At 42.1% G+C, this 26,844-nt stretch overlaps 1 protein-coding gene across 1 annotated transcript in view; it reads left to right on the top strand.

Annotated features, from left to right (window-relative positions):
• The window catches only part of LOC308110328 (protein sidekick-1-like), a gene marked incomplete at its 5' end in the record, with an annotated part of 289,129 nt that overhangs the window by 219,416 nt on the left and 42,869 nt on the right, over positions 1 to 26,844 (top strand). The window contains 9 exons of the mRNA XM_080464568.1: positions 2,056 to 2,171; positions 6,994 to 7,189; positions 8,242 to 8,340; positions 9,542 to 9,733; positions 14,527 to 14,648; positions 14,729 to 14,841; positions 19,119 to 19,269; positions 21,676 to 21,916; positions 22,181 to 22,296. Of these exons, the coding sequence (XP_080320694.1) occupies positions 2,056 to 2,171; positions 6,994 to 7,189; positions 8,242 to 8,340; positions 9,542 to 9,733; positions 14,527 to 14,648; positions 14,729 to 14,841; positions 19,119 to 19,269; positions 21,676 to 21,916; positions 22,181 to 22,296 (1,346 nt within the window). The remainder of the gene's footprint in view (positions 1 to 2,055; positions 2,172 to 6,993; positions 7,190 to 8,241; positions 8,341 to 9,541; positions 9,734 to 14,526; positions 14,649 to 14,728; positions 14,842 to 19,118; positions 19,270 to 21,675; positions 21,917 to 22,180; positions 22,297 to 26,844) is intronic.

Here is a 26,844-nt window from a genome sequence, read left to right as displayed (position 1 = left end):
AGGAAAATAATACCGGCACATAAACCGTGTGCTCCTCAGCGCTGTTCTTCTCTGTCTCGCTGGGAGATGGATGATGAAGGAATGAACCGAGTTCAAACAGCTTCTGGAAGTTATTACGATCCTGCTTCGCTCCATAAACATGTTATTGAACTTCTTATTGTTGTGTCTTTGTAGTGAGATTGAAAACACAGAAGACCCTGGTTTAATAAACCTTTTTATTTTTTCCCCCTGCATTATTATTACATTAAAGCATAAGTAATAAATACTACATTATTTATGCACAAGTGAACTAGTACATTTATCTTCACATAGAGAAAATACATATACTGTATATTTAAAGTGTTACTGGCTTATTAACAACCTGCTAATCAGTAAACAACTCATCTGAAAGGTGAAGGGTAGTTTACAAATGGTTTAATAAGCTTATATCAGAAAATCCCCGAAGCCCTTTTGTCTTGAGCTGGCAAAAGGAGAATTTTGCGTTGGCATTTCATGTCAACCTCGAATCCTGTCCACCTTTCTCATACATGTTTTGAATTTCACTTGTAGTTTTGCCTGTTGTACTATAGTATTGTACTGTATGTTATTGTAATTTTGTGTTGTGAAGACAAGTGATGAAGAGGTGGGAGCTAAAATAAATCACAAGTTCTAAACTCTAAAGTAAGGATTTTCTCGCTCACCATTGCATGTAATACCAGTAACTTTGTCACATCTTGTGCAACAAAACCTTTGGCTCACTAACTGACTGACTAAATACAAATAACCAAAAACAGACAAAGTGAAAGAGGTGATCAACCTTGGGGTGATAAATGAGTTTGGATACAAGGACAGGGTGAAGCTTATATACGTACATACATACACAGAAGGTAAAACCGAACACAGCTGGCAGAGTCTCTGGCAAAGCTAATGAACAGGAAGGGTTAATGTACAACCACATACACACACAAAGGAAAGGGAGGTGAATTAGAGACAGGTGTGAAGAAAGGAGATATGAACAGAGTTGACAAATGACAGGAACTGAAAACAGGCAAAACATAAAACCAGATGGAAGGTCTTCACTTGGTCCACAAGAACAGTGAAGTCAGTTTTCTCTTTGAGGGCCGAGTAAAAAGAACTCTACTTTGGAAGTTCACTCAGCTTGTTCTCAACACATCTTATTTTGTGCTTGACACCTATTGTGTGATTTCAAATTTCCTAAACTCCCTACGTACCTTCACCCCCCCAACCCCCCCATCACCATTTCTGCTCTGGAGTTTCTTGTGAAGTGTGAAACGTCCCAGACAGAACTAACTTTGTTCTTGTCATTGACACCTCGAGAAAACAAACTACTGTTCTTGCGGACTATGTGTCCACTTTAAGGATTTAAATCATGAAGGTCTGAAGACACGACAGCATGACCAGACAAACAAGAAAGGACATAAATCAAACAATCAACAGAAGAAACCATCAGGGAAAACATGGGAATAAAATGAAAATAGATATATACAGGGACTAAACACACCCATGCAGCTCTCCTTATCATTTCTCATGACATCTGCCACCATAACACAACAAACGTGTCTGATATGTTAATATATTGAGATTATTATCAGTCAATCGGTTTGACCATGTGGCTATTACTATTGAAAGGGCTGCTTGGTGCATGTTGCTCCAGGATTGAACCAACACATCCAGTGAGCCATCGTTGTTGAGAATCCAGATCCTAATCTCATTTAGCCTTTTCCTGAGGTGTTGGGATGCAAAACACATATATACTAAATACAATACATGTGTTGTTGTTGTTTTTCTTTGAGAAATTGCTTCATTGTGCTTGAGAGAAGCGAGGGCCAGCTTTGGCATTTAGCTCTTACATGTTTGGCAGATATTTTTAATGAAGAAAAAAAAAGATCTGAATCTTCACATAAAACACTGAACTGTGAGCCTTTGTGAGATATTTACAACTGCTGCATGCTGAGAATCCAGGCCTGGAAAGTGAACAGTTTGTTAATACATGTCACTGTTTTTCATAGTGAACCCTTCTGCAGTTAAATCTTTTCTGTGTGTGTTTGCGTGCAGTTCCCACGGCTCCTCCGCAGGAAGTGGAAATCGTAGCTCTCAACTCAACCACGATCCGCTTCACGTGGAACCCTCCACCTCAGCAGTTCATTAACGGCATCAACCAGGGATACAAGGTAAGCCTCTCAAAGTTTTGCACTGCTTTAGTACACAAACTTTCTCATCGGGGAAACAAATCCTTTCTTTTTTTTTTTCCCTTTTGCAATTTTGGAAAAGCTTCAATTTTACCTTGAATTGTGACATACAGAAACATTTTGTGTTATTAGTAAGAAGAAATGTGCAAAAATGTGCTCTAATATTCTGCTTTGTTTATACCCTCAACCTCTTCCCACATACTGAGAGTAAAGGAGACGTTAAAATTGCAGCATTGCACAGTAGCAGGTGTTTTTTATCGCAATGAGCTCGCGGGTTCGAGGCTTCTTTTTCATAGATAGCTGCGAGAAACAGACTGCCGAGAAATTGCATAACACAACAATTATCCATCACTTTCGCAGATAAAAATATACTCCACAAAAAAAAATCTATATATGTGATGATTAAATATATGTGCTGACCTCCCCTGCGCTCAAAGGTCATTTCCCATGATGCGCTACCATGCTCTTGTTTTTAACACCCAACCGTCAGAAAAGAGAGCGCAGGGGGTCAGCTGCTGGAAGAGAAAAAGAGGGAAAACATAGAGAGAGGATAAGTCCAGGAAATATGAGTACATGCCAAGAAAATATTGGGTGAGAAACCGAGGATACAAAGAGATAAAATTAATAAAGAAGTGGGATAACAAGGAGCGGGGCCAGAGCGATTGACTTGCATTGAGTGATCTATATGTACGACTTCTGGTACGTGATTTATTCCTCGCTTCGTTGTGGCAACCAGCCGCTGAGGTACTGATTAACATGACAAAGAAAACACATCACGTTCTGGCTGTGCGTCAGCGGCGGCGTGCCGGAGACTCTGTTTTAGAGTGTGAATATTGGCGCCTTTGTTGGTTGATAAATACTATATGGCTTTCCGTCTTTTTGATGTCGCTCTCTGATGTTGTCGCCGAGCTCCTGCACTCCACATCCGTGAAGCGGCTGTTGCACATGTGGGCGTGCGTCACTGGGTGTGTTGTGCTGGTTCGAGGGCAATAGATAATGATATTAATTAAAAGAGGATATGAAGCAAAGCCTCGTGCCCCCTCACACACAACCGCCCCCCCCCCACCCCCGCACACACACACACCACTGACTATGTACAATACCCGTCACAACATAGCTCAACTCCTTCTGATGAATTTTATTGTCTTCTATTCAGATGTGTGGAATCACAAAGTAAAAAAAAAAAAAAGGTGTTACTGTATTTTTTCTTTTTTTTACTTTATCCATTTAAACACAAATACCTACACTTTTAACTTGTTATATTTTCGAAGCTGGCTTGTTGCCTCTTTGGAAACCATTGAGTAAATTTACAGTTCCTGATGCTGAGTAAATCACCTGCAAATACGTAGATGAACATCATAACTTTCAATTTCTACCACGTTACATTAGGACTGTCACGTTCACTTATAAAATAGCTTGTCTGCATAGGAAGAAGACCGTTTTACTCCTTTGCTTGGATTTATTCTCAAAAGTTACGAGGAAGATGGCATGCTGGGAAAACGCACATATAACCCAACCATTTCATTTATTTTTCAAAATATCAACTTACCTCTCTTCTGCCTGCAATAAATAACCTAAATAATTTTTGCTCCTCATTGGTTCCCCTTATTGATTCCTTCGCTCAAATTTTTTCTTCTTAAATATTATCATTAATTTTATTTTTTTTCTTGAAACTCTAAAGTGGCTGAATAAACTTTCGAGGAAAATGAAATAGAGCCAGCATTTTGATTCAGCTGTGATTTGTGTGGAGAAAACCTCTAGGATGGACTTTTAATGAGTACCTGATGGTTCTCTTTGTTATGGAGTGAAATAACTGATGACTGATACAGTTTTAATTCTAATCAGTTTCAATTGATTTAACTCGCCAACTCCTTGGTGACATAGGTCAGTAAACAGCAGCAATGTTACGAGTGGGTGCGTTCACACCAGGGATGCTCCTGGAAGCTGATATGTGTCGACTGAATAAAAACATTTTTATTAGGACCAATTGACTAGTCTATAAAAGAAAACAGTTCGGAAAACAATCCAAATTTAGCACAGTGTACCGAAGCCTTCACCTTCAAAACAGTTAAAGCTTTCTGGCAATGAGCTGCGTTATCTTCTCCGACTGCGTGGAATCACAGCGTCTCTGGGAAAAACAATGTCTGAGCAGCAGTCACTTGAGTTGAATGCGGTTGTGCATTGCTCCAGTGGAGTGATTGTATACCCATTTCTTTCTGACACAGTCCACATGCTGCTTTGTTTTCATTTTCTAGATGAAAGTACTGCCAAACTGTGCTGATGCCGGTTCGCCCCAACTTTCTGCCATGCTGTTTTAAAACATCAGACTCCTCCAGCTCAGTGTGGCTGCACGACAGTTAAGCAGCCTTGTACATATTTATAGTGCTGACGAGTGAGGGGGCAGACATTTAATTTTTCTGAGACTCCAGTTATCGCAGACGTTAAATACTCAAGTACATCATAGAACCTGTACTTTTCAACTTGTACATGAGAAAAGCAGTTTAATCACAGAGTGAGCACTTTCGCCACCTCTTTTCAAAAGTGTCTTCACACAGGCCCGCCTAATAATCAAGAGCATGTGCTGGATGGAGCGTAGCACTCTGTGTGCTCACCAGCTCACTTTTTTTCCGTTGCAATCCAGCCCGATGCGTCTGCGTCAACAGAGCCAGTCACCGCTTTGAAAGTGGACACTTAAGGGCGCCACATCGGCTCTGTTATACTGCGCCCAAACTGTGCTGTGCTGATAATGAAATCTAATAGAAAACCCTTTTTTCACCATGACCGACTGGGTGCAGCCGTTCACCCCGTAGGCAGGCAGAGACGCAGCCACTGCTCTGTGTGCGTGTATCGCTGGCTCACTCGTAGTAGGAGACTTCAGAGTCTCTCAGATTGAGTTTCTGTTGCAGATGCATACATAAAAGCAGCGTGAGCTGCATTAATCCTTCCGATTCCTCTTTAATGAGTGTGTTTGGTTACACCATGCACGCAGCAGTGTTGTAACGCTCGTCTTCACAATTCTGTTTTATTTTTTTTAACAGTGCCCCCACCCACCCCCACCACCCCCCGCCCCAAATATAAATGTGTTTAATGAGCCCGAAACACTTTCTCTCACTTCACACTGGATAAATGTAACCCATATGCAGTAATAGCAGGGACAGGTGTGGGTCCCAGAGTCTCCGACATTAGTGGCAGGGCCGACAAAAACAAGCTAAATGCCCAATTAACAGTGGCGTTGAAAGAGAAAGTACAGTAACCTAGAAACGTGTGAAGCTTTGAGCTCTCAGCGCACGCAGACCCATGAGAAAATGTGCTCACAAGTCAGAGTTATCAAACACAAACTAGACTCACCTCCTCTACTGGGAACGTAACTCTGACTACACATAAGTAAATGTCTCAATAACATGTCTCTGGTCTGTCATCATATGCAGATTGTGCGCCAATTTTTAAATTTATATATTTATTTATTTGCCCCACTAATCCAGTGTGGTTCTGTTTAACAAAACCTATAAATATGTGTACCCCATCTTTGTGTTGCCAGTAGCTTATCTCTCATTATGAATATGTAAGTGTGTGCTTTTCGCTGTTTGTTTTTGTGGCTAAAGCAATAACAAAAGCCAAACTGCTGAAGCTCTGAATGTAAATTAAGCCGCGCTATTGGAGATAAATTAACCTTCCATTAGGCGTTTGCTCGAACTGATAATCAAGCTTAGTTTTCGTCCTCGGTTACTCTGGTGAGTGTCAACAGCCTGCTGGCAGGGGATGTATGTTAAACGGTACATCGATATGTAAATATGTTCTTGTTTGAAATGCAAATAACTTATCCAGGGACTGAAATGTGAAAATGGCAAATTTGTAAATAACACTTGCAGTTTTAAGAAGTTTCCAAAACTAGGGACCCAGGGGGATCAGCCTGAATTTAAGAAAATTCTTTATATCCGATACTATGGCTCAGGTGAATAGAGTGAGACGGGTGTGTAGAGTGGATCCGGGAGCCTGAAGCTGCGCCGTCCAAAATAATCACAGAACAACAAAACAAAGAATTTTACAATAAATGAACTGACGAAGGCAGTTTAGTTCAGGAACCATAAACAGCACGAACACAAGAAATTCTCTAGATGATCACATTTAATGCATTTTTTTTTTTTTTTTTACAAAACCTGATGATTTTTAATGAGAACTGGGAGCCGCCACACTGTTCCTCTTCAGACTAATGTGGGGAAAAAGCCAGTCGCTTATCAGGATAAACTTGGAACAAGAGTTACTTTTTCTGGAAAGAATAGCAGATAACTTTTACACTTTGCAGGGTTTGATTGGACCCTCTCATATTCATGGGCAGTTAAGATCATGTCTTTGCTGCTTACAAGTATTATAACAACATACATAGAACACGCATGTGTGAGTACGTGTGCTCCTACCACAAAAGACTTTATTTGCTATTAATTCTTGTTTGGAACGATTGATGCTGGAACTCTGAAGAAAGTAGACATGCTGACAATTTAACAAGTTATTCATTTAACAAACAACACCTCAGAGTTTGGCGTCTTAGTCTTACTGCTGTTAAGTTAATCCTAACTTCCTGTCTCTCTGCATTGAAGGATCCCAATCAAACAAAGAAAAGGCCAGGAAGACTTGGCACATTTTTCATTGGCAAAACCCAAATACTGCTGCTCATCCCACAAATGCATTTTCCTCACAAATGTAACATCATTGATAATCCGGCTTTCCAGTGGTATATTGGTTTTATTGTTACGACAATGAAATAATCTACCAAACACAAACAACCTTTTTCCCCTCTTGAACCCAGCTGCTGGTCTGGCCGGAGCAGTCTCCAGAAGACGTTATGGTGGTAACCATCACGCCAGAGTACCCCGGTTCACGCCACACCGGACTGGTCAGCGGGCTCAAGAAATTCACTTGGTACTTTGGCTCCACCCTCTGCTTCACGACCCCCGGAGACGGCCCCCGCAGCCCCCCAACCATGCTGCAGACGCACGAGGACAGTGAGTACACCAACACGGACAACGGGGGGCCTCGAGCCAGCACACACTCCATGAGCCTCTCCGGTGAATACCAATGAAAGTTTATCGGCTCGCTATACGCTCAGTCCAGCTGTTTTTACCAGCGTGACGCACAGCTGTGTACACACAATACCCAGGACACGCAACACAGCAACACAGCAACACTCCCTTTCTCCTCTCAGGCTCTATCTTGTTTTTCACTTCTTTTTAATTTCTTTGTTCTTAGTTTCCCCGTTGCCTCCCTGCTTTTATTTATTTTTCCTGTCTTTTTAAAGGGAATTGATTCATATGTTTTCAAGCATGCTAGTATTTATAGCCTACTGTTCCATGGATAAACATAATAGCTGCCACTCCCAGCTACAAGTACACAAGAACACATTCGCACCATGAAATAAACACAATAGCCTATAGGCAGACAGACAAGCAATTATTACCAACCAGCAATTATTGAGTGGGGAAGGGATATTAGAAGCCATGTGCACATACACACAGACACACTGCAGCAAACACACCCAGCAGTGGACAGGTATTGATTGGTTGCAGGGCGTGTTGCAGGGTTAACGGTGGGTGTAATTCTTGCTTGATGATAGCTTTTTGCATGCGTGCGTGTGTATGTGGCTGTGTGCAAGTGTTATTGAATGTCTCAGATGAATAGCTTAATCGCTCTGCAGGGAGAAGGGTTAGGGAGCCACGGATGAAATGAGAAACGACAGGCCTGCGTGCACCCGAGTGTGAGCCAGTCAATGCAGATGTGATTAGGAGGCGGTGTGTGACGTTGAGGAGCCAAAGGCTGCTGGTGTGTGTGAGGGTGTGTGTGTGTGTGTGTGTGTGTGTGTGTGTGTGTGTGTGTGTGTGTGTGTGTGTGTGTGTGTGTGTGTGTGTGTGTGTGTGTGTGTGTGTGTGTGTATGTGTGTGTGTGTGTGTGTGTGTGTGTGTGTGTGTGTGTGTGTGTCCTGGAGGATTCACTAAAATGTTAATTTTACCATGTTGGAATACAGGTGGAAATCGTAATATGGTGTGTGTGTTTTCCTCAGCACCTGGACCCGTCCGCCAGCTGAGCTTCACTGAAATCCTGGACACGTCTCTCAGAGTCAGCTGGGCCGAGCCTGAAGACAAGAACGGCATCGTCATCGGTGAGTGATTTCAAGAAAGACATTAAAAAAAAGAAAATGAAAAAGAAACTGCTTAGTCACTGATAATATCACTCCTTCCTTTCATAATCAGTCAACTTTTATTCTATCATGTTATTACCAGTCCAGGAAACAAGCACAAATTAAGTGTGTGTGTTCCTGCCAGAAAGTAACACACTGGATGATTAGCAGTAGCATGACTGTTGTCTCCAATTAAAACGGGTTGTTCTCAGGTGGACAATTGCAACAATGACTGATTTTGAGTAAGATTGTGAGAGCGCCCCCCCCGAGGGACCCCTCCAACTTCCACAGCTACTTCTGTGTTCTTCACTTAGTCTCTTACTTTTCTGTCTGCCTTCCAGAGACACCCCTCCTGTTTGTGACACTATGTTTTTGCACAACTGATTCATCATCAGCTAATCCCTTCCCTCTGCAGCTTGTCTTCTCACATTATCTCGAACATGCCCTCATCCCAGGGTGTTGTTTGTGTGGCACATCACAGAGCTCAAGGCACTTTCTCATCCCTCAATTCATTTTGCCTGAGCCCCTCCATGGCTCTGCCAGACAATGGTGCTGGTGAGAACGACAAGCTGCTGTGAATTAAGCGATTACGCCACTTTTTTTGCGTCCGTGAGCAAGCGTGTGTCTTTGTGTTGTCACTTCTGCATCGTGTCCAACATTCATCAGGCGTCTGCACAACAAGACCACAGTCCAAGCAGCATGAGGCGGCAGTGTCATTACAGTCACCTTACACACTCGGAGGAGTGGGAAAATGGGTATTCAATCAAGGTCACCTTCCACATTTACTCTTTTCTCCTCAACCTGCTTTTCATCCAGCACCTGGTGAGCAGGGAGACGGATGAGGGACCATTCACTCTCTCTCCAGGGCTTTGCACACAAGTGGCCTCGCTCACACACACATTTAAAGGTGGTGGAGCATGATGCATGACTGCGAAGATGCGAAGGGACAGACTGGGATTTTGACTGTAGTTACTCCTCCAACCCCACCCCTTTTTTTGGCACCACACTTCTCATTATAAAGTGTGTGTGTGTGTGTGTGTGTGTGTGTGTGTGTGTGTGTGTGTGTGTGTGTGTGTGTGCGTGCGTGCGTGCGTGCGTGCGTGCGTGCGTGCGTGCGTGCGTGCGTGCGTGCGTGTGTGTGTGAGCACGTTTATTAACCCAGCGTGCGCTCTACACCCCACAGGCTACATACTGTGGTGGGAAGTGTCTAGCATGGAGTCCAGTCGTGAGGAACGTTCCCTGTCCAACTCCACCCTGCAGTACCAGCTGACCGGCCTCACCTCCACCACAGCATACACGCTACAGGTGGCTGCGCTCACCGCCGCCGGGCGGGGCGTCGCCACATCCTCCACCATCTCCACAGGAGTCCCTCCAGGTACCATTAATTGATATGCACAAATGCAGGAGAGCAGCCAGAGTGGATGTTGAAAACCGTTGTTTTTGTTTCTCTTTGTGCGTGCGCGCATGTGTGGAGCAGAGTAAATATGACTGATGAGCTCTCACGGTGCCATTGTCTTTCCTCAGGCTGATAAGTGGCTGTTACTGTGCATCCATGAATCATCACCCACGCAGCCAACACACACACACATTCACGCCGAGTCTCACACACAGAAGTGTTGGTCATTTACAACATCTCAGAGAGGGTTTTAGTACAAGCTGTGGCTGTATTTCCACGTGTGCACAGCGTCCACAGAATCCTCGTGCGTGCTGAGTTTGTGCGATTGGACGGAGGCCCAGTTGCAATCATTATTAGCGCTGATTAATTGCGAATGGCAAAGAGGAGGGATTGCGGCGAAGAGAGAGAAAGAGAGAGGGCAAGAGACAACCAAGGATCAGGACTGGAGACGGGAGAGCAGATAGAGAAACATAATGAGGGAAGAACAGAAAACACAGGGAACAAATGCAATCTCCAAAGAACAGAAGACCAAAGTCTCCCAGAAACGGACGGAGGGAAGCACAGAGGAATTATGGGAGAATGCAGAATAAGCGCTGCTCGTACAGCAGGATTTCTGTCCTAACATTTTCTGATTACTCATTTATGAATAAAAGCAGAAAAAGTGAAAGCAAGATGGATACAGACAGTTCTTAGATTCAGAGGTTATTCATTAATTCATGAAAGCAAAAGACTGAAAGAAAGATAGAGGACTAAAGATTATGAAAAAGAACTAAAGAATGAGCAGAGGGAGAGGGCGAGAGACCCACTGAGCATAGATTCTTGTCTTGTTTATTTATTCATGTATTCATGGAGTTGAGAGAATTTTGTCATTCATCTGAGCAAGGCAGCTGATATCAACATTTCCACATTATAACTCTCACAAGTTTGCTGCATGCGTTTACAAAGCTCGAGTAATTTGTCTTGTGATGCACACATGTAGCTGTCCTGTATCCAGGCTAAGAAAAACTCTGTTTTGGGCGTAACTGTGCGCAGTCGTTATATTGTTTCATCTCCTTTTTACTTCTTTTCTTTTCTAAGAAATCTTTCCAATTATGTGCAGAACCAGTCTGCTCTGTTGCTTTCACACCTAGGCCTGGCAGGCATGTACAATGTCATGTTCTGCAAATGTATGACTCTAAAGAAAAATTAGAGGGATTACAGCAGATCACATCGCGGCACTTCCACCACCCAGAGATAGAAAGTATTAACCGAACCCGACAGAGAGGAGTTATTGAAAAGTGACGCTGAAGTGCTCGGTCTTGTGGCAATGGAGTGAGCAAAGTGGATTGTGATGATTTTTGATTATGTCAATTTCATTAACAGAAACAAGCCGTCATTTTTTGTTTTTCTTTTCCCATACACATAATTAAAAAAAATAAAAAAAATCAGGATTGCAGCCTGTGTCGCCTGCCAGACCAGCACCAATTCAATCCAACAGCTGTTACTGAGGGCCATTCAGTGCCAGCTATAAATTGTGTGAGGCATTTAAAAAGGTGGTGAAATGTGCATACAAAATGTATTATTATTCCCCTCATGATTTATACCAGGTTAACAAAAAAATACTCTGCATCAGTAGAAAATAAGAGTGATGGTGATAATGGTCTTCTTGTGATTGTTGACGTCTGAGATTCAGTTTTAATGTGACGGAAGCAGCTGATATGCGTAACGGCACAAACTAAGAAACTCAATCAGGGGTACCAGTGCATTTCCTTTGTACTGCTAGCTGAATATATTTATTTTTCCAATTACTCTTTCTTCCACTTATTGATACTGTCACGGTCGACTTTCAAGTGTGCAACATTTGCCAGTCAGAGATGAAAAGTTATTGTCTAATTAGATTTTCCAAGCAAGTTCTTCTCACAGATATACTATTAGATTTTACTAATAGCTTGTTTTTTTGGGGTTTTTTGCCATGAAGAAAGAAGCTGCATGACAGAAAAAGGAAAAAACTCAAAATACGTCCTTTATTTCCTAGAATATCAGCCACGCTTTTCGCTTTTAGTGGCACTGCCACACTGCATCTGCGTGTACACGAGCAAGATATCAGTCGGATTTAATTAGAAAAGAAACAAGACCCCATTTAAGGCAGATCATCAAAATCAAGCCAAAAGAGAACAGACAGCGAACAACAAAAAGTAGAAACAATAAAAACATGTAGCAGACAGGAGAACAGCGGGTGTAGCAGTCCCTCTGGCAGACGCCCACACAGTGCAAACACTTCAAAATGTGTAATATATAAGATTGTTTTTGCCTGGAGCAGTCGAGTTGCCTTCGGGAATATGAGGAAGCTTAAAGTTGCTAACAATGCTTCATGAATACAAGTTACTGCAACTCCATAATTACTGATTACTATTATGAGTAACACAGTTAACGAAACTTCAGTGTGCAGCTCTTAACTTTAGCTAAAGAGAGAATCCCCTCTGTTACTATTTCACTGCACTGCTGTTTACTAGAACAGAGGCGCCTCATTATTCAGAAGTATAACTCTGTCCTGCTGACAGAAACACCAAAGCGCTCCCCTGGAAGGAAATTAAGTATTTTTATAAGAACCGTTTGTTGTTCTTGTCATTAGTTAATCGGTTCAAAACGGTTAGAAATTCAGATTATAGAGCATCTTCCTCTTAATAACTGATTCACCCTAATGAGTGAGTTAATCATTAGACTGACCCATGTGGCGACAGCTCATTACATTACTACTGCAGTACAATACTCTCAAGGTGTTAGGATGGTCCAAACAGAGGGAGATGGTTGAAAGTTGTACAAGACAATCTTTTTTTTGTCCTGTCCTCACTGTAACCCGATACTTTTCAAAGAAGTACCTACTAACAGTAAAGTAATTACCGTAATATCTAAACTATCAGTTGCACTTTTTTCAGTTGTTTGGCTGGTCATGTGACTAATTATACTAGTTCATGCCACCTTGGTCCATTCGATGTCACTGTATGATGAAAGAATGCTGCTATTTTAGCCCCATAAAACTGTCTTTACAACCGTATTTGACTTTTTTTTTCCGTGTGATGCATTTTTGGCAGATGCGACTCCTGTGCCACTTTTCAGACTCATTTTATTGTCAGTAGAACCACGCATGACAAAGCGGAGTTCCCAGGTGTAGAACAATAAAATTAAAATAAATGAATACAGCTAAGACAAATGGGATAAAATAGAAAAAAACTGTACTGTTATAAATCTGCAATATATACCATATTGCGCAAAAACAGCAGCATCAACAGCTTATGGTCATAGTGCAATAATTGAAATACAGCAGCACTCCATGCCGTCACAAAATGACGCAGCGTCCAGGAAATATGGTACAAATCTTCAAAAACTCTCAGGAACTGGCATTGATTGGATGAAACTGACAGCAAGTCAAAAACAAAACAATTCTCTATAAGCCCCAAATAATGCACCTGAAAACACAATTTGACAGTATTACAGGAGATCCAGTCAGGCTGCGAGGACCACCTTTTAGCTTTTAACCGCCGTGGTTGAGGTTCATCTCGCCACTTTTCCACCAATCACAGCAATTTCTTCCACCGGTTGTGGGAAATGAAGCTGAACTCCAAGCCAGGGCAAAGCTGCAGCCCATCCACTGTTGGCCGGCTTCTCAGAGCACAGAGATATCACAGGCGTGCAGTGCACATGTGCCGCGGTGGGCCGTTTACTGCTTTTTGTTTCTCATTCCCCTCCGGTGTCGCTCAAGCGGCCACAGCTGGTCAGGCAAACTGCCGGTTTCCTGTCACTCATCGTTGTCATGGAGATTGCGCAGTGTCACAATGGGAATGGGTCACACATAATTTCACAGGTGTGCAGCCTCCTCGGACATTTATAGGCCTTAAATGGAACATGGTGAACTATCCGTTTAATTCACCTTCGCCTCCTCTGGTGTTCAGATTTATCTCCCACCGCATTGTGTTGCTGACCTTGAAATATGAATTAAATTGCTCTGAAAGGCAGAGATATACAGTTGTAGCATAAGTGCTTCTCCTTTATTTTAAATTAAATTTTCCCCCGTCTTTCTGTGCCCAATCTTTTATTTCCTAGTTTTTTTGCACATGGACACATTAACAAAAAGCACTGGAGGCAATTCCTTGGCTCACTTCTACTTTAAGCCTTTTTTTTTTTTTTTTTTTGTACTTAAGTCATTATTGGCAGCAGGATCCCCCCCCACCCACCCCACCCCATTTCTATTATCAGTATTATTGCAAGTGTATTCGAGATAAGCCATGTCGCGTTTCTGAGGATATTTTTTGTCAGTTTTGGCGTTTGTACATAGTTTTCATCCCTTCATGGAAAAGTCACTGTATTAAAGTGTTATTTGTTTTGCTCATTTCTTTTGATCCGCCCTCTTGAAATAATTCATCATGCTGTGATGCTGCCGTCCTTCTCTGCTTGAACAAAACTCTGGTCTCTGTGAATGGGTGTGTGTTGCATGTGGTTGCAGCAGCGGCGCCGTCGCGCAAAGGTGTTTTTTCTTTTATCTCAAAGACTTTGTAAGTACCCGCTGAAACATCAGAAATGTCGCACACAGACTACTTTTCTTTTCATAAATAACATTATTATGGGAGCAGCAGTCTCTGTGGTTTTTGCACAGTAAATGTTTTATACACCTGTAAGACTTTATAAAATGCAGCAGTAAAAAATGACCTGCAGGCGCAGGCTGAAGAATGGCTGAATTGTCACACGGCTTTGTGGAGTAAAGGTCAGTGGTTTGGTTTTGTTTTATCCTCCAACAGAACTTCCTGGTGCTCCTTCTAACTTGGTCATCTCCAACATCAGCCCTCGGACGGCAACGCTGAGGTTTCGCCCCGGTACTGATGGCAAGACCGCCATATCGCGGTGGATAGTGGAAGGACAGGTGTGTGTTTGTTCTTCTAGTACATGTTCATTATATGAAACACAAGCCAGATCATTGGCGGAACGCCTCCTTTCAAGCAGGTGGTGAAGGAAGATACTAAGGTGGGGCCGTGGAGGATTGTGTTCCAGAAGGACAATGAACCGAACGCAGACACACTGGAGATCCCCGACCTCACCCCGTTCACCAAGTACAGGTGAGCAGACGGTGAACACACATTTCAGAACACACTCGAGCGCTGCCAGTTGCACACACACACACACACACACACACACACACACACACACACACACACACACACACACACACACACACACACACACACACACACACACACACACACACACACACACACACACACACACACACACCGACTGCCTCATACACATCTCACTCTGCAGCATTTTCTGCAGCACTGCAAGGCTCAGGTGAAGCCAGATAAATCACGGAGACACACAGAGAGACAGTTCCATCTGAGACTTTTCTGTTTGTCAGCACCTTCACAGCTGCTGCATGCAGATCCTTATTACCCTCCCGCAACTAGCTGGAGGGAAAGAGAGAGGAGAGAGTGGGGAAGGAGAGTGGTGAGGGCTGAGGGGAGCAGAGAGGTGATGAGAAAGTGGGGAAGGGCAGCAGAGAGCGTTCCACAGAAAGAAAGAAAAAAAAGCTGAGGAGAACAGGAGACAGGAGCGGCTGTAATCCCTCCTCGAGCTCTGTGGGGAGCTTGCATCTTGTAAACGGGATCTGTCACCACGCTGAACAGCATCAACTCTTCCTCCTCTCTCTATCTGTCTGTCTATCTCCTGTGTTTATCGGTCTATCTGTCTGAGCCAGCCTCTTGCTCTCTGCATCTCCGCCTTCATCTGTAATGGGATTGCAGCGTGTGTATGCACACATCCAACACTCCCAGGGATTATGTTGTCACAGGCGACACCATTGGGACGTTAGATGAAGTGATGCACTTGTCTGTATTTCTTACCCCCCCCCGCCCTTGCTTTAAATCCCACACACTCTGCACGCTCACACTTTTCATCACTCGCAGCCACGCTGAAGCATCGTTGTATTTAGAAGCAACAGAAGTAACAAACTCTCCCTCTTGGCTCTACGGGTGTCTACATGTCTGCGTTGCTATTTCGCTCTCACCGACTGCAGGTTTGCTACCGTCTGACGACGAAACAACCCCGAGTGGCATGTTACAGCTGAAGTGGAAAGAGTGAACGATATTATAGCTCTCAGTTCTTAAACAAGACTCATATACTTGGACATACATGCAGAAGGTGTTGGAATAATTGAAAAGTCTTGAAGGGTTTTATTTAAAAGTGGCTTCTCGTGTTTGCCCGTTGTTTCAGTCAAACATCTTCAGAAATCTTTTAAGGAACACCTCTAGATTTACCATAAATGTTTATAAACATCAACTTGAAAGTTTTGCCCTCATTGTACTTCAAATAAAATACAAATGCATACAAAAGTGATCACATGTAACAGACTTCTTACAAAATGTTTAATGAACAACTTGAAATTCTCTCCATAAAATGAAAGATTTACCTTGAAATTGTCTGTCGCTGCTCAGAATACAGGATATCTGAAACCTTTAACATGCTTTTAAGAGCTCATTGTGTTTCTTTGATGTGATGCTATTTCATTAGTACTGAAGTAGTTAGATAACTCAAATTCCCTGCTGTTAATTTCTAGTTTGTCAGTGCCTTAAACCATGAAACGTGGCGATTATTATTATTGGTTTATTTACATTTTGTTATGTCATCCTGCACTCTGGACTGAACACTCATGTGGGTCAGTTTTTGTCCACAAGTCGTACATCCAGAGCATCTTAACATAATCCTTTCTTGTGTTCTCTGTACTTGTTACAATGACAATAAATATTCCATTATATTCTATATTTGACTCCGCTGCCATATTAAGTCTTATTTTAGAGGCAGAATGACTTTATTTCCACATTTTTCTAATTCTTGTCAATTCAAATTCACAGTCTATGTATTTTCTTGTAATCTTGACATTTTCTTCAGGGCAAATAATAAAAAGTCAAAGAGAATGAGGTGCAAATTTAAGTTTGAAACTGTGGATGTTGAAATCTCTTTTCACCTGGCATCCATCCATCCATCCATTCATCCACCCACCCACCCATCCATTCATCCATCCATCCATCCTTTTTGACACTTCATCCAACTCACTATTGCAGCGTGCTGGAGTGGAGAGTACTAACCACTACACCACTGTTTCCCTTCACTATTTATTTATGTCAATCAACCGTATGAGCTTGCAGTCTACATTAAAAAAAAAAAAAAAATGCATGCTTAATTATCGCAGCCTTGACAATAACAATCAGTGGTAAATATTGCATAAGATATTTGCAAGGGAATATTTTTCAAGCCTCATATTCAATGTAGGTCCCTTCATCATGAACTCAGTTTTTGTTTATTGGCTTATGGAGTTACAAACTTGAATTAAAGACTTTTGGAGGGTTGTTTTTCCTGCAGGCATAAAAGAAGTTGGCGTTTTGCCTTTATTGGAAAGTTGTAGTAAAGAGGCATTCAGAAATGTTGGAGAGCAACAGAATGACGTCCAGTGAAAGTTTGGTCGACTCAGTGCCGATGACATTTTCATCGGGATGTGCTGCAACCACTCAGCCCCTGGGCTACCACGACCACTACAGTTTTACTTGCTATCCTCCATGTCTGCTCAGTAAGCTACAGTCGGACATGGCGGTGGAAAGGTTTCAGAGAGGTTGGTGAAACTGTGGCTTAATCACTGGTCACAATCTGAGATCACATGCATGGTACGAGTTTTTGTCTGTGCTTAGGTTGTCAGAATTATATTTTGACATGTCAAGGAAAACTATAATTACTCTCTTTCTAGTATCTAGACCAGACCTTGGAAACTGCTTTAAGTATTTTGTCTGCCAGCCTTTCATTATGTTTTGGCAATCAGAGACTGGAAACAGCATCTGCTGTCTTTCTTTAGAGGAAATCTGTATTTGGCCATCCGACTGGACCTTTGCTGTGTGTCACCTATTTTGTGTCTCTCTTTCTCTTCTTCCTGTTGACCTCCACTGTCTCTATTTTTATCCACATCGTGAGACGGGTTTTCACAGACACAATGTACTGGTGATAAAACTTAGTAAAACTTGTAGATTGTCACATCCTTTCTGCTCGGCTGATTAAATAGCTCTAGTAATGTGTGGACTTTATTTGGCCAGAGGGGCCATGTGTAATTTCTAACAAGGGGACAGCTGCGGCTTCATTACTTTTATGTCTCCTGACATTCAACGCGACTGGTCAGGATCTGAATTTCTTGCAAATTCCGAGTTCTGTTTGCATCATATTAAAAAAAAAAAAAAATGAAGACAAAAGCTTGGGGCGAAGAATATGGTCAGTGAGCACAACAACCAGAGGAGATATTAAACATAAAGACACACTGATACGTGTTGATAGTGGAGCCACAAGCACCATTAATAGCTTTACCAGTGTCTTATTCTGCTTCAAGCATAAATAATGGAAGTATAAGACATAAATGGATTAATTCAAATATGATACTCTTACAGCGATAATCAGATCCCTGATTCATAAACTACTTTCTGCATTAATTTAGGTGATGTACTTTAATCATTGTTACTCATCAGTAAGTGCATTGAAACCTTAATTAGTTAAAAGCTGAAATTGTACAGATAAAAAAGCCACATTCTGTTGTGCTCTGTCTGCAGCCTGTCTGCACGTTATCTAAATGTTGGACGCAGTTTGCCGTTGCCCTGCTATTTTAAAATGTGCAAATTTGAGTATATTTACCTTCTGGCTGAGGCTGGCAGTTTGCCCTGTGAGGCAGTGGGCGGGTGGAAGACAGGACAAAATGACTGAATGTGTTTGCACACAGAGGATTTGCTTCTGATTCTGTTCTGCATATCGTCCATCCGTCTTTATCAGACCCAGTGTTGAGTGGTGCTGAAGTCAACCCCGGCTGAGTCTTTGGTGAAGGCCGGTTCCACTCTGAACAGGTCACCACTCCATCACAGGCCAAACACAGAGTGACAGACAATCACACACCCTCATTCACAACTACAGGCAATTTAATGTCACTGATCAGCCTGGAATGCGTGGTGTCTCCGCCCAACTGAGCGAAGTCCATCCTAATAATACAATAGATAATAGTGTGGTGTTGAAAACGTTTGAAAATCGATTGAAATGACACTGAACGGTTGAGATATATTGTGAAAAGTACCAATAAATTCTAATCCATGTTCAAAAATGTTGTGCTGCTATATTTGGACTTATTAGCACTGAACCCAGTGTTTATCTTGCTGCTGCTTGATGAGATTAAAGTCAATGGAAGAACAAATGTTTGACCTGTTTATAATGCAGGATACCTGTTGTAAACTTTAGTTTCTAAGCCCGCTGAGAATTCTCCTGATAGAACCGTGCGGTCCTCTTCATGCTCCTTTAACTCCGCTTCTTGTTCTCACAGGTTCAGGATCCAGCAGGTGAACATTGTTGGTGCCAGCCCCATGAGCGACCCCTCTCGGCTGATTCAAACCTTGCAGGCTGCACCCGACACGCACCCCTCCAACCTCGGCCTCCATTCTGCCACACAGACCAGTCTGCGTTTTAGATGGAAGGTACTAAAACACTCAGCAGATCGCCTCTGTGAGACCATTAACCCTCACCCTGCTCAAAGAGGGCTAATTCAGCTGGGATTTTCTTTCTTTCTGTGCTGCACTTCCGAATGTTTACCATTATTTATATAGCAGTTGGTGCTCATATGCATGTGCACTCAACAGCAGAAAGTCAGAACAAGCTGAGTGTCTGACAGCCTGTAATCAGTGTCTCTCCTGGTTATCAGCACCAGCACTAATCTGTCATATTTCCTTTCAACATGTGGACTGCAAGCAGCACAAACTTCAATGTAATTTTCTCCTCACTGTCTTCACTTTTCCATTCATGTCCCTGCTTTCTATACCTCCTTTTTTTCCCCTCCATCTCTGTGGCTCCCCCCTTCCCCTCCTCTATTATGGCATAAATGAGAGCAGAGTATTTTCCATTTAAGAGTTGGAATGAGAAAAAGAGCCTGTCAAATCAGACACAGACACTGAGGCGCTGTGGGCTACCTGCGCAGCATGCTAATGGGATTTCACCTGCATGTTAGCGCCTAGGCCGGGCTATGCTAGCTTTCCTGCCGTAATGGAACCATCACAATGGTTTTAGCTAAGGCTATTATTCTAAGCTGCATATTAAGGGTAATAAAGCTAATGTGACATTCTGTATTATGGCTCCTAAATGCTAAGCTGAGCTAAATCACGAGGGTATTTAAAATGACTGGCTGCCTGGCTTCTTTATCTGTTGCGCAGCACAGGACGACCTCTGTACAACGCTGCTTAAAATCTTTGGTGGAATTATATACTGTGAGCAAACTGAAGTTTCTGCTAATATGGTCTTTAGGGTAACGAGTTATAGGTGGTCGTAGAAGTCATGCATAATCAGACTTCCTGCCACAAAGGCAGAGAAGATGGTTAAAAATGGGGACGCAGGAGAAGAGAGAGTCGCACAACATGAGAATTGAAGTGAGCGAGTGAAGAGAGTCTACAACGGGAACAAAGAGGGAAATCATGAGTTTGGATTTCCAGGCTGGTAAACAGCAATATGGTTTCTAATGTACCTGTGCAAAAACAATCCTTTTATTGGGTACTACAAAGGTTGGTTTTCTTCTGTCAATAAAGCTCATTGAAATTTAACTTTGAGCAGTTGAAATTCAACCACACATCCCACAGATCGGACTGAGATCGGGTAAAGTTGAAGAACAAGTCAACAACTTTTATCGTGTTTTTCAAAGCACTTCCTCATAATTTCCACAATGTGCTTTTCATTGTCACTGCTATCAACAAACATTATTGCCCTGAAGTGTTGCACATTATTTATGAGTTGGCTAGTAGACAGCGGACCAAGGTTTCCCAGCAGATCATTGAACACTATCGTCAACATGATGTCAAAAACAGTGAAGTGAAAACATAACTCAAGCAGGTCACCTTCTTTTGTTGCTCCGCTACAGTGTTTTAGACACCCTGATACATTTCTCTCAGGTTTTTTTGGATGTTCACATTCAAAAGCTTTTCTGTAGGATCCAGAGATTTCAAGTCAATCTTATGAGCATTTCAAAGCAGCTGACAGGAGTTACCCATACTGTAATGACGTTACATCAAAAATGTTTGAATACCTGTTTCTCACTCCTGGATATTACAGTGGGTATTGCCCCTGACTGGAGGTCTGCGGTTCGAACAGACGAACTCGAAACTGCTTATCAGAGGTTAACAGCTCTAGCCACGCGGCTAATGAGGTACAGCAAAGAGGTTGAAGGCAGGAGAAAAGACAGGATCTTCTGTTTTCCTCTCAATGGCAGGGAAATATTACCAGCTTTTATCCATTAACATAGGTCATTTTCCTTTCACCAAAGTGCACCAAGGTATCTGTACATCTAATTTAGTAATGAATGCGAGTCCTTTTGTCATCTCTGGTTGCAAAAGACCCCAGGGCCAGCCTTTGTGTTCACAGCAATAAAGTGTTAGCGCCTCTTCCGGTTGGCCACGAGCTCTGCCAGTGAAAAAACAGCAAATCAAGATCCAGACGTCTAGCCATCCCAATTTGGCCCTTGTCAAAATAACGTTTCCTATACTTGCTCATTTTTCCTTCTTCCAACACATCAATTTACAGGACTGACTATTCAGGGGCTGATTCATACACCCCCCCCCCCCCCCCCTCCTGACAGGTGTTATTGTAACAAGACAATCAATGCTTTTTTCTGTTTGTTTTTTGTTTAGTTTTTTTTCCACCTGTCAGTGGTTTAAAAGTTGAAGCTCACCAGTGTAAATGACTTTACCTTCCGTTGAAGGCTAATCCCAGCCTGATCTAATGTTTGAGGCCTGTGGAAAGATGCATGTTTAATGTAATTTGAAGGAGAGAAACATGTCAAGGGTATTAAATGCAAAATACGTCAATGGAATTTGCTCTTTTCATCTTTTCTTCACATCCAGTCCCTGCCAGAGTCTGAGTATAACAGCAGCCCAGAGACAGTGGGCTACAGGCTGCGTGTGTGGAGGACGGACGGCCAGGGGGAGGACAGGACCGAGGATGTGGAGGGAACAGGAGGCGCCACTGAGGCTGTCGTCGAGGGTCTGAATCCCTGGACCCAATACCAGGTTCAGATACAAGCCTTCAACTCCATCGGAGCAGGACCGTGGAGTGACACTATCGCAGCACGCACCACTGAATCCGGTACGGACGCAGACCTCATTCACTCCCATTTCCTGTTTGCTGGTGTGCAACGCAGACGTCTGTCGTGTATGATGAGAAATAAAGTGCTTCAATTACCTCCTTGTGTCTCCGCTCATCCTACCACCTCTCTCTGCCCTTTACACCTTCCCTCTATCTCAGAGGTAGGGGAGACTGCTGGAGCGAGGGAGGAGGAGAGGATTGAGATCAAATCAAAGATTGATTCAGATAGTGAAATAGTATTGACCGTGTTTGTGTGTTCTCTAGTTCCATCAGGATCTCCGGTGAATGTGACTGCTGAGGCGGTGAGCTCCTCCAAGATCCTGCTCTCGTGGTCTGCCGTTCCTCGGGCACAGAGAAACGGCGTCATTCTGGGATACAAGGCGAGTAAAACGATCAAAACGGAGACGAACAGCATTCACACTTAACCCCCTCAGCCCGTTATCACTCCCTCCATCACCTTCACACACACACACACACACACACAGAGCTGATATAAGATGAGCATGATGTAATATTCAGTAACTTCCCCCGTTTGTTCTTCCTGCATTATTGCTTTTAAAAGCGCAGTTAGTATGAATGGGGGCATGTGTGTGTGTAATAGTTTGCATGTGTTTGAAAGAAGCTTTACAGCATAATATGCTTTCATAAGACAGCAGTTTGTGTTATGCTGTAGCCCAAACAGCAGCTGGCTTATTCATTCATAAAAAGAAGTCGTCAATAATCCATAAAATTTGCTGGTTTTGGAGAGAATTCTAAAACATAACTTGCAGCTTAGGCAGCAAAGTGGGATGTGTGTGCATGCATGGTGTGAATCTGCTTTGCAAACTGCTTCTAAGTCCAGACTTCCCTTTTACGCAAGCAACCGAGCTTGCAATCCGTCTCTATGTGGAGAATTCCAGTTAAGCCATTACTTGTAATCCCGGAGTCGGCCTGCCTCGTCGCAAACCTCGGCCGTGACGTGGTTGACATCCCCTGATGTTTCTAAGGAGGAACTAGATGAATGCTTGTTGATGGTGATCAACACTTACTGGCAGTCAATCAGCATGGAGTCATTAATTCTAACTTTACAGCATCGTACACACATCATTTCAACAAGAAAAGTCTGGATAAGTTTTCTATTTGGGGATCTTGTCTTCCGATAAACCAAAGTTTGATCGTATTGTGACAGGCCAAATTAATAAAGAAATTGACCATTTCAAATATTTGTATAACATTGAAATCAGTAGATAATCAGGTGTGGGAAAGTGTTGCCTCCTCTTGCAGAAATCACTTTTGATGTTTTGAATAATTGTTCATTACTCTCTGATATCAACACGCTGAAATTTGTGACCACTTTTTCATGCAAATTTCCATCTTCTCCTATCTGCCCGTCGTCCACTCAGGATCATTATCTGGTTAAAAGGTTCACTTATAGTTCAGTTTCAGCTTTTCAGACCGATTGCCTCACATTATCCTCCAGCTCTCTTTGATATGATGCAGAATTTATAGCTGAATCATTGACTGCAAGCTGTCCAGTCCCCGAGGCAGCGAATCAGCCCCAGAGCAGAAGCTTTCCAACATTACGCTTCACAGTTGGTTTGAGGTTCTTCTCCTGACGAGTTCTCTGCAGCAGGCCTGTCTACTGTTGGTTAGGCTAAACAGCCAAACACCTGCGCCTTCGACTCATCTGATCAAACAGTACCTTGGTTTTTTGTTTTGTTTTGTTTTTTTACAGGTCTCAAATTCAGTTACTCCAAAAAGTTTGACTCCTGTCTGAATGCTTATGGAAAATTATTATTGTATGAACCATAGAGCTTTTTTCTTTGAGACAGCGAGTGAGAATAGCATAACAACAAGCCCGGGGGTCCGATGGATGGTTGGATGGGTGGATGGGTGGATGGGTGAATGGATGGATGATATAAATAATCTAAAAATCTTGACTGACTGTATCTATCTTTCTAATATAACTTGAAAATTCTTAATATTTTGGGCTTTCAGTTTGAGCTTTACTTGTTCTGATTATATATAAAACATATATGATCTTTCATGATGCTTATACTTCAATTTGAATTGAAGTATACTCTGAGTTGAATCCAAGTGTTACAGAAGATGAATTGATGGGTTGGTGACAGTATTGTCGGCTTGATCAAAAGCAACTGAGGATAAAGAACATTTTTGTGTCCTAATATAAACCTGCATCATAAAAGAATTTTAATCCAAAAGAAAAATAAATGCTTTCCATAATTTAATTGCATAAACTTTAATACTTCGACTGTTATTGTTTTCCTATTGTTTTAATTCTCAAAATGTAAGCTTATGTAATTATGATAATAATAAAAATCTACATAGTATCACAGTTTATTAGAATATTTCATAAGTGCAGACATTTTTCAAAATTTTCTTTCTTTCAGGTTATTTATCTAATGAAAATTTAAGCTTAAGGTGACTATGTTGTCACTGGGAGACAATTTGGTAACAATAATATAACAAGCAGCAAGAATTTAACCCACAGAGATTTTTAAAATGTTGCTCGTGTGAATATTCATTGATATCATTTGGAATAGGCTTTTGAGTGCACACATTTCTCTGGCAATAACGCCATTGATAGGGTGACCTTTTTCCCAGCATGCAGCTGAAGCTGTTCTGTGGACACTTGCGTTTTCAAGTCATGAGTTTGCAGACTTACGGCAGATGAAATGATTTGGGTTTCAGGAGTCTCGAGGGAACGGTGCCCTCATGGACTTAATTGGCTGTCATGGACACGTCAAAGTTGTTGCTGTTAAAGTCAACAGTTCATAATTTTTCTCAAAGTGAATGATTGATTTTGAATAATTCTGATTTTTTTTTTTTTTTTTTTTTAATGCCCCGGAGAGCAAAAAGGCTTTAGATTAGAGGGACTCAAACTTTTCACTGAGGACCAGATTTGTCAGTGTGAATCTTCTCAAGGGCCAAAAGTCCTTGGTTGAATTATCTTAACGATAGAAAGTTTTTATCGATACAAATAAGAATTTTTAGGGTGGGACTAAATACTTATGGCTCTGTTGGAGCACTGTGAGTATGTATGTAAACTTTGATGTTATTTTTCATGCGCTGGCTGGCTGATTTCATGAGAGTTGAAGAGGCGCTGCACCTTGTTAGGACGAGTTTAAGTGTTACTGCTCTGTACAACGTGGCTGGCATCATTAAATAATCCTCAAATTAGGTGTCAACGTGTCCCTTTCTTTTGTGAACTGTCCACAGCTAATTGGATTAAGTCTCAGATAGTGTCTGTTCAGGTTGGCAGGACTCTGTGAGGGACGTTTTGTAAAAGCTTTTGAGAACCACTGCCTTAGATAATCTCATAACAAAATAAGTGATGTAGTTGTTTTGGCTTGCAACTGGTCCAATCAGCATGTTTGTTGCCACCATGAAGGGATTTATCGCGATATTTGTTAGTTTTGTTTGTGCTAATATTACCTTTAAGGACAAAGGGTGCAGAACATTTAAAATCTGACCTTGAATGTTGGACAAACCTGCTTCAGATCCTTCCATGATTTCATTACACACTTCAATAAGAAAGAAGACAACTGAAGATCAGATGTGTAAACATGTTCCACTTGTCACCCACCAGCCACGCAGATCTGGATCCTCCCACTCAAAATTGAGGCATTATGTCGCCTTAATTTATGCCTCAATATCCCAATCATCCATGAAATAAACATTCAACAAAGAGAAAGCATATACAAAATATTCATACTAATAAGAACATGGCATTGAGTGAACCTCTTAATCTTTGCCCAAACACAGGACGGAGGAACAACGTTTTAAAAGGGAGAGAATTTATCCGCAGCTGCTTGGACATAGTGGTGATATAAATACATAAATCTGCACAAAAAAACAGGCTGCGGCTGTGCGATATAAACCAAACCGCACCATCCAGTTTTCTGTCTTTCTAATTTTTTTATGTGTGAAATCCGGGTCATAGCAGCCCAAAGCACATCACAATCCACATCTGTGTGTTTTCTTGTGCACTACAGAGGAACACACTGAGCTGCATGCCTACCATGCTAATAGATGGGAAGTGGCTGCCAGCAGCGGCTCTTTAGCACCTTCTCTTCCCGGGTAGACGTTGAATGGTTGCCCCTGCCTCCCGCTGTGCATGCTTCATCACTATTTTTTATTTTTGACTCCAAAGCTCCAGATGACATTTGCCTCAAATTGTTGTTAAGTAGTTACCGTTCATGTTCGAGTTTGTAAAAATGGAATAAAAACGAGAGAGAGAGAGAGAGAGAGAGAGAGAGAGAGAGAGAGAGAGAGAGAGAGAGAGAGAGAGAGAAACAACAGAAAAGAGCATTTGCTGACATTTTTCCCGTCATTGCCTGACAAATCATAATGCAGATTGATTTGTTTTCTTAGCTAATGGAAGTCAGTGTAATTTTGATTTCAGGATCAGTCTTAGTTGTTCCACTAAAAGCCTGGCCATATTCAGTGTTTGGTTTTGGGGTTTTTTTTCTCTGTCCGTCATTTACCTGAAAGACGCACACAAAGCTTAAAGATTTGATGTGATGCAGCCAATTTGTCTGAGCTAAAAACAAATCCCTGACATCGCGGAGCCGCATGGCTGCACACGCTCACATGTCCCATCTCCGACTTAACCGTGATGAACATGAGCACTGCGCTGTGAGTCACTTCCTCAGACACCAGTCGAGTGCCGTAAACACCTGCAAGGTCACCAAATCCGCAGCTGCACAGTCTTTGTCACGTTTGACTCATGCATGAGCATTATTTGATTAAAAAAGGAAATCGTATGTGAAAGTGTCAGTTTTTTAAGTGACACGCAATCTGACGAGTAATGAGAGATTGTTGAATATATTGCACTAAATGTGAAACTTTTTTTTTTTTCTCTAGAATCAGTACTGAAAAAGTGGAATTGTGTAATACTTAAAGTCTTGATATTCAAATTTTTTTCA

The sequence above is a fragment of the Lipophrys pholis genome (assembly GCF_963383615.2).
Source record: "Lipophrys pholis genome assembly, chromosome: 5".
NCBI classification, from domain to species: domain Eukaryota; kingdom Metazoa; phylum Chordata; class Actinopteri; order Blenniiformes; family Blenniidae; genus Lipophrys; species Lipophrys pholis.
The sequence above is the reverse complement of the archived record's forward strand: the minus strand, read 5'-3'. Positions and strand labels throughout refer to the sequence as shown.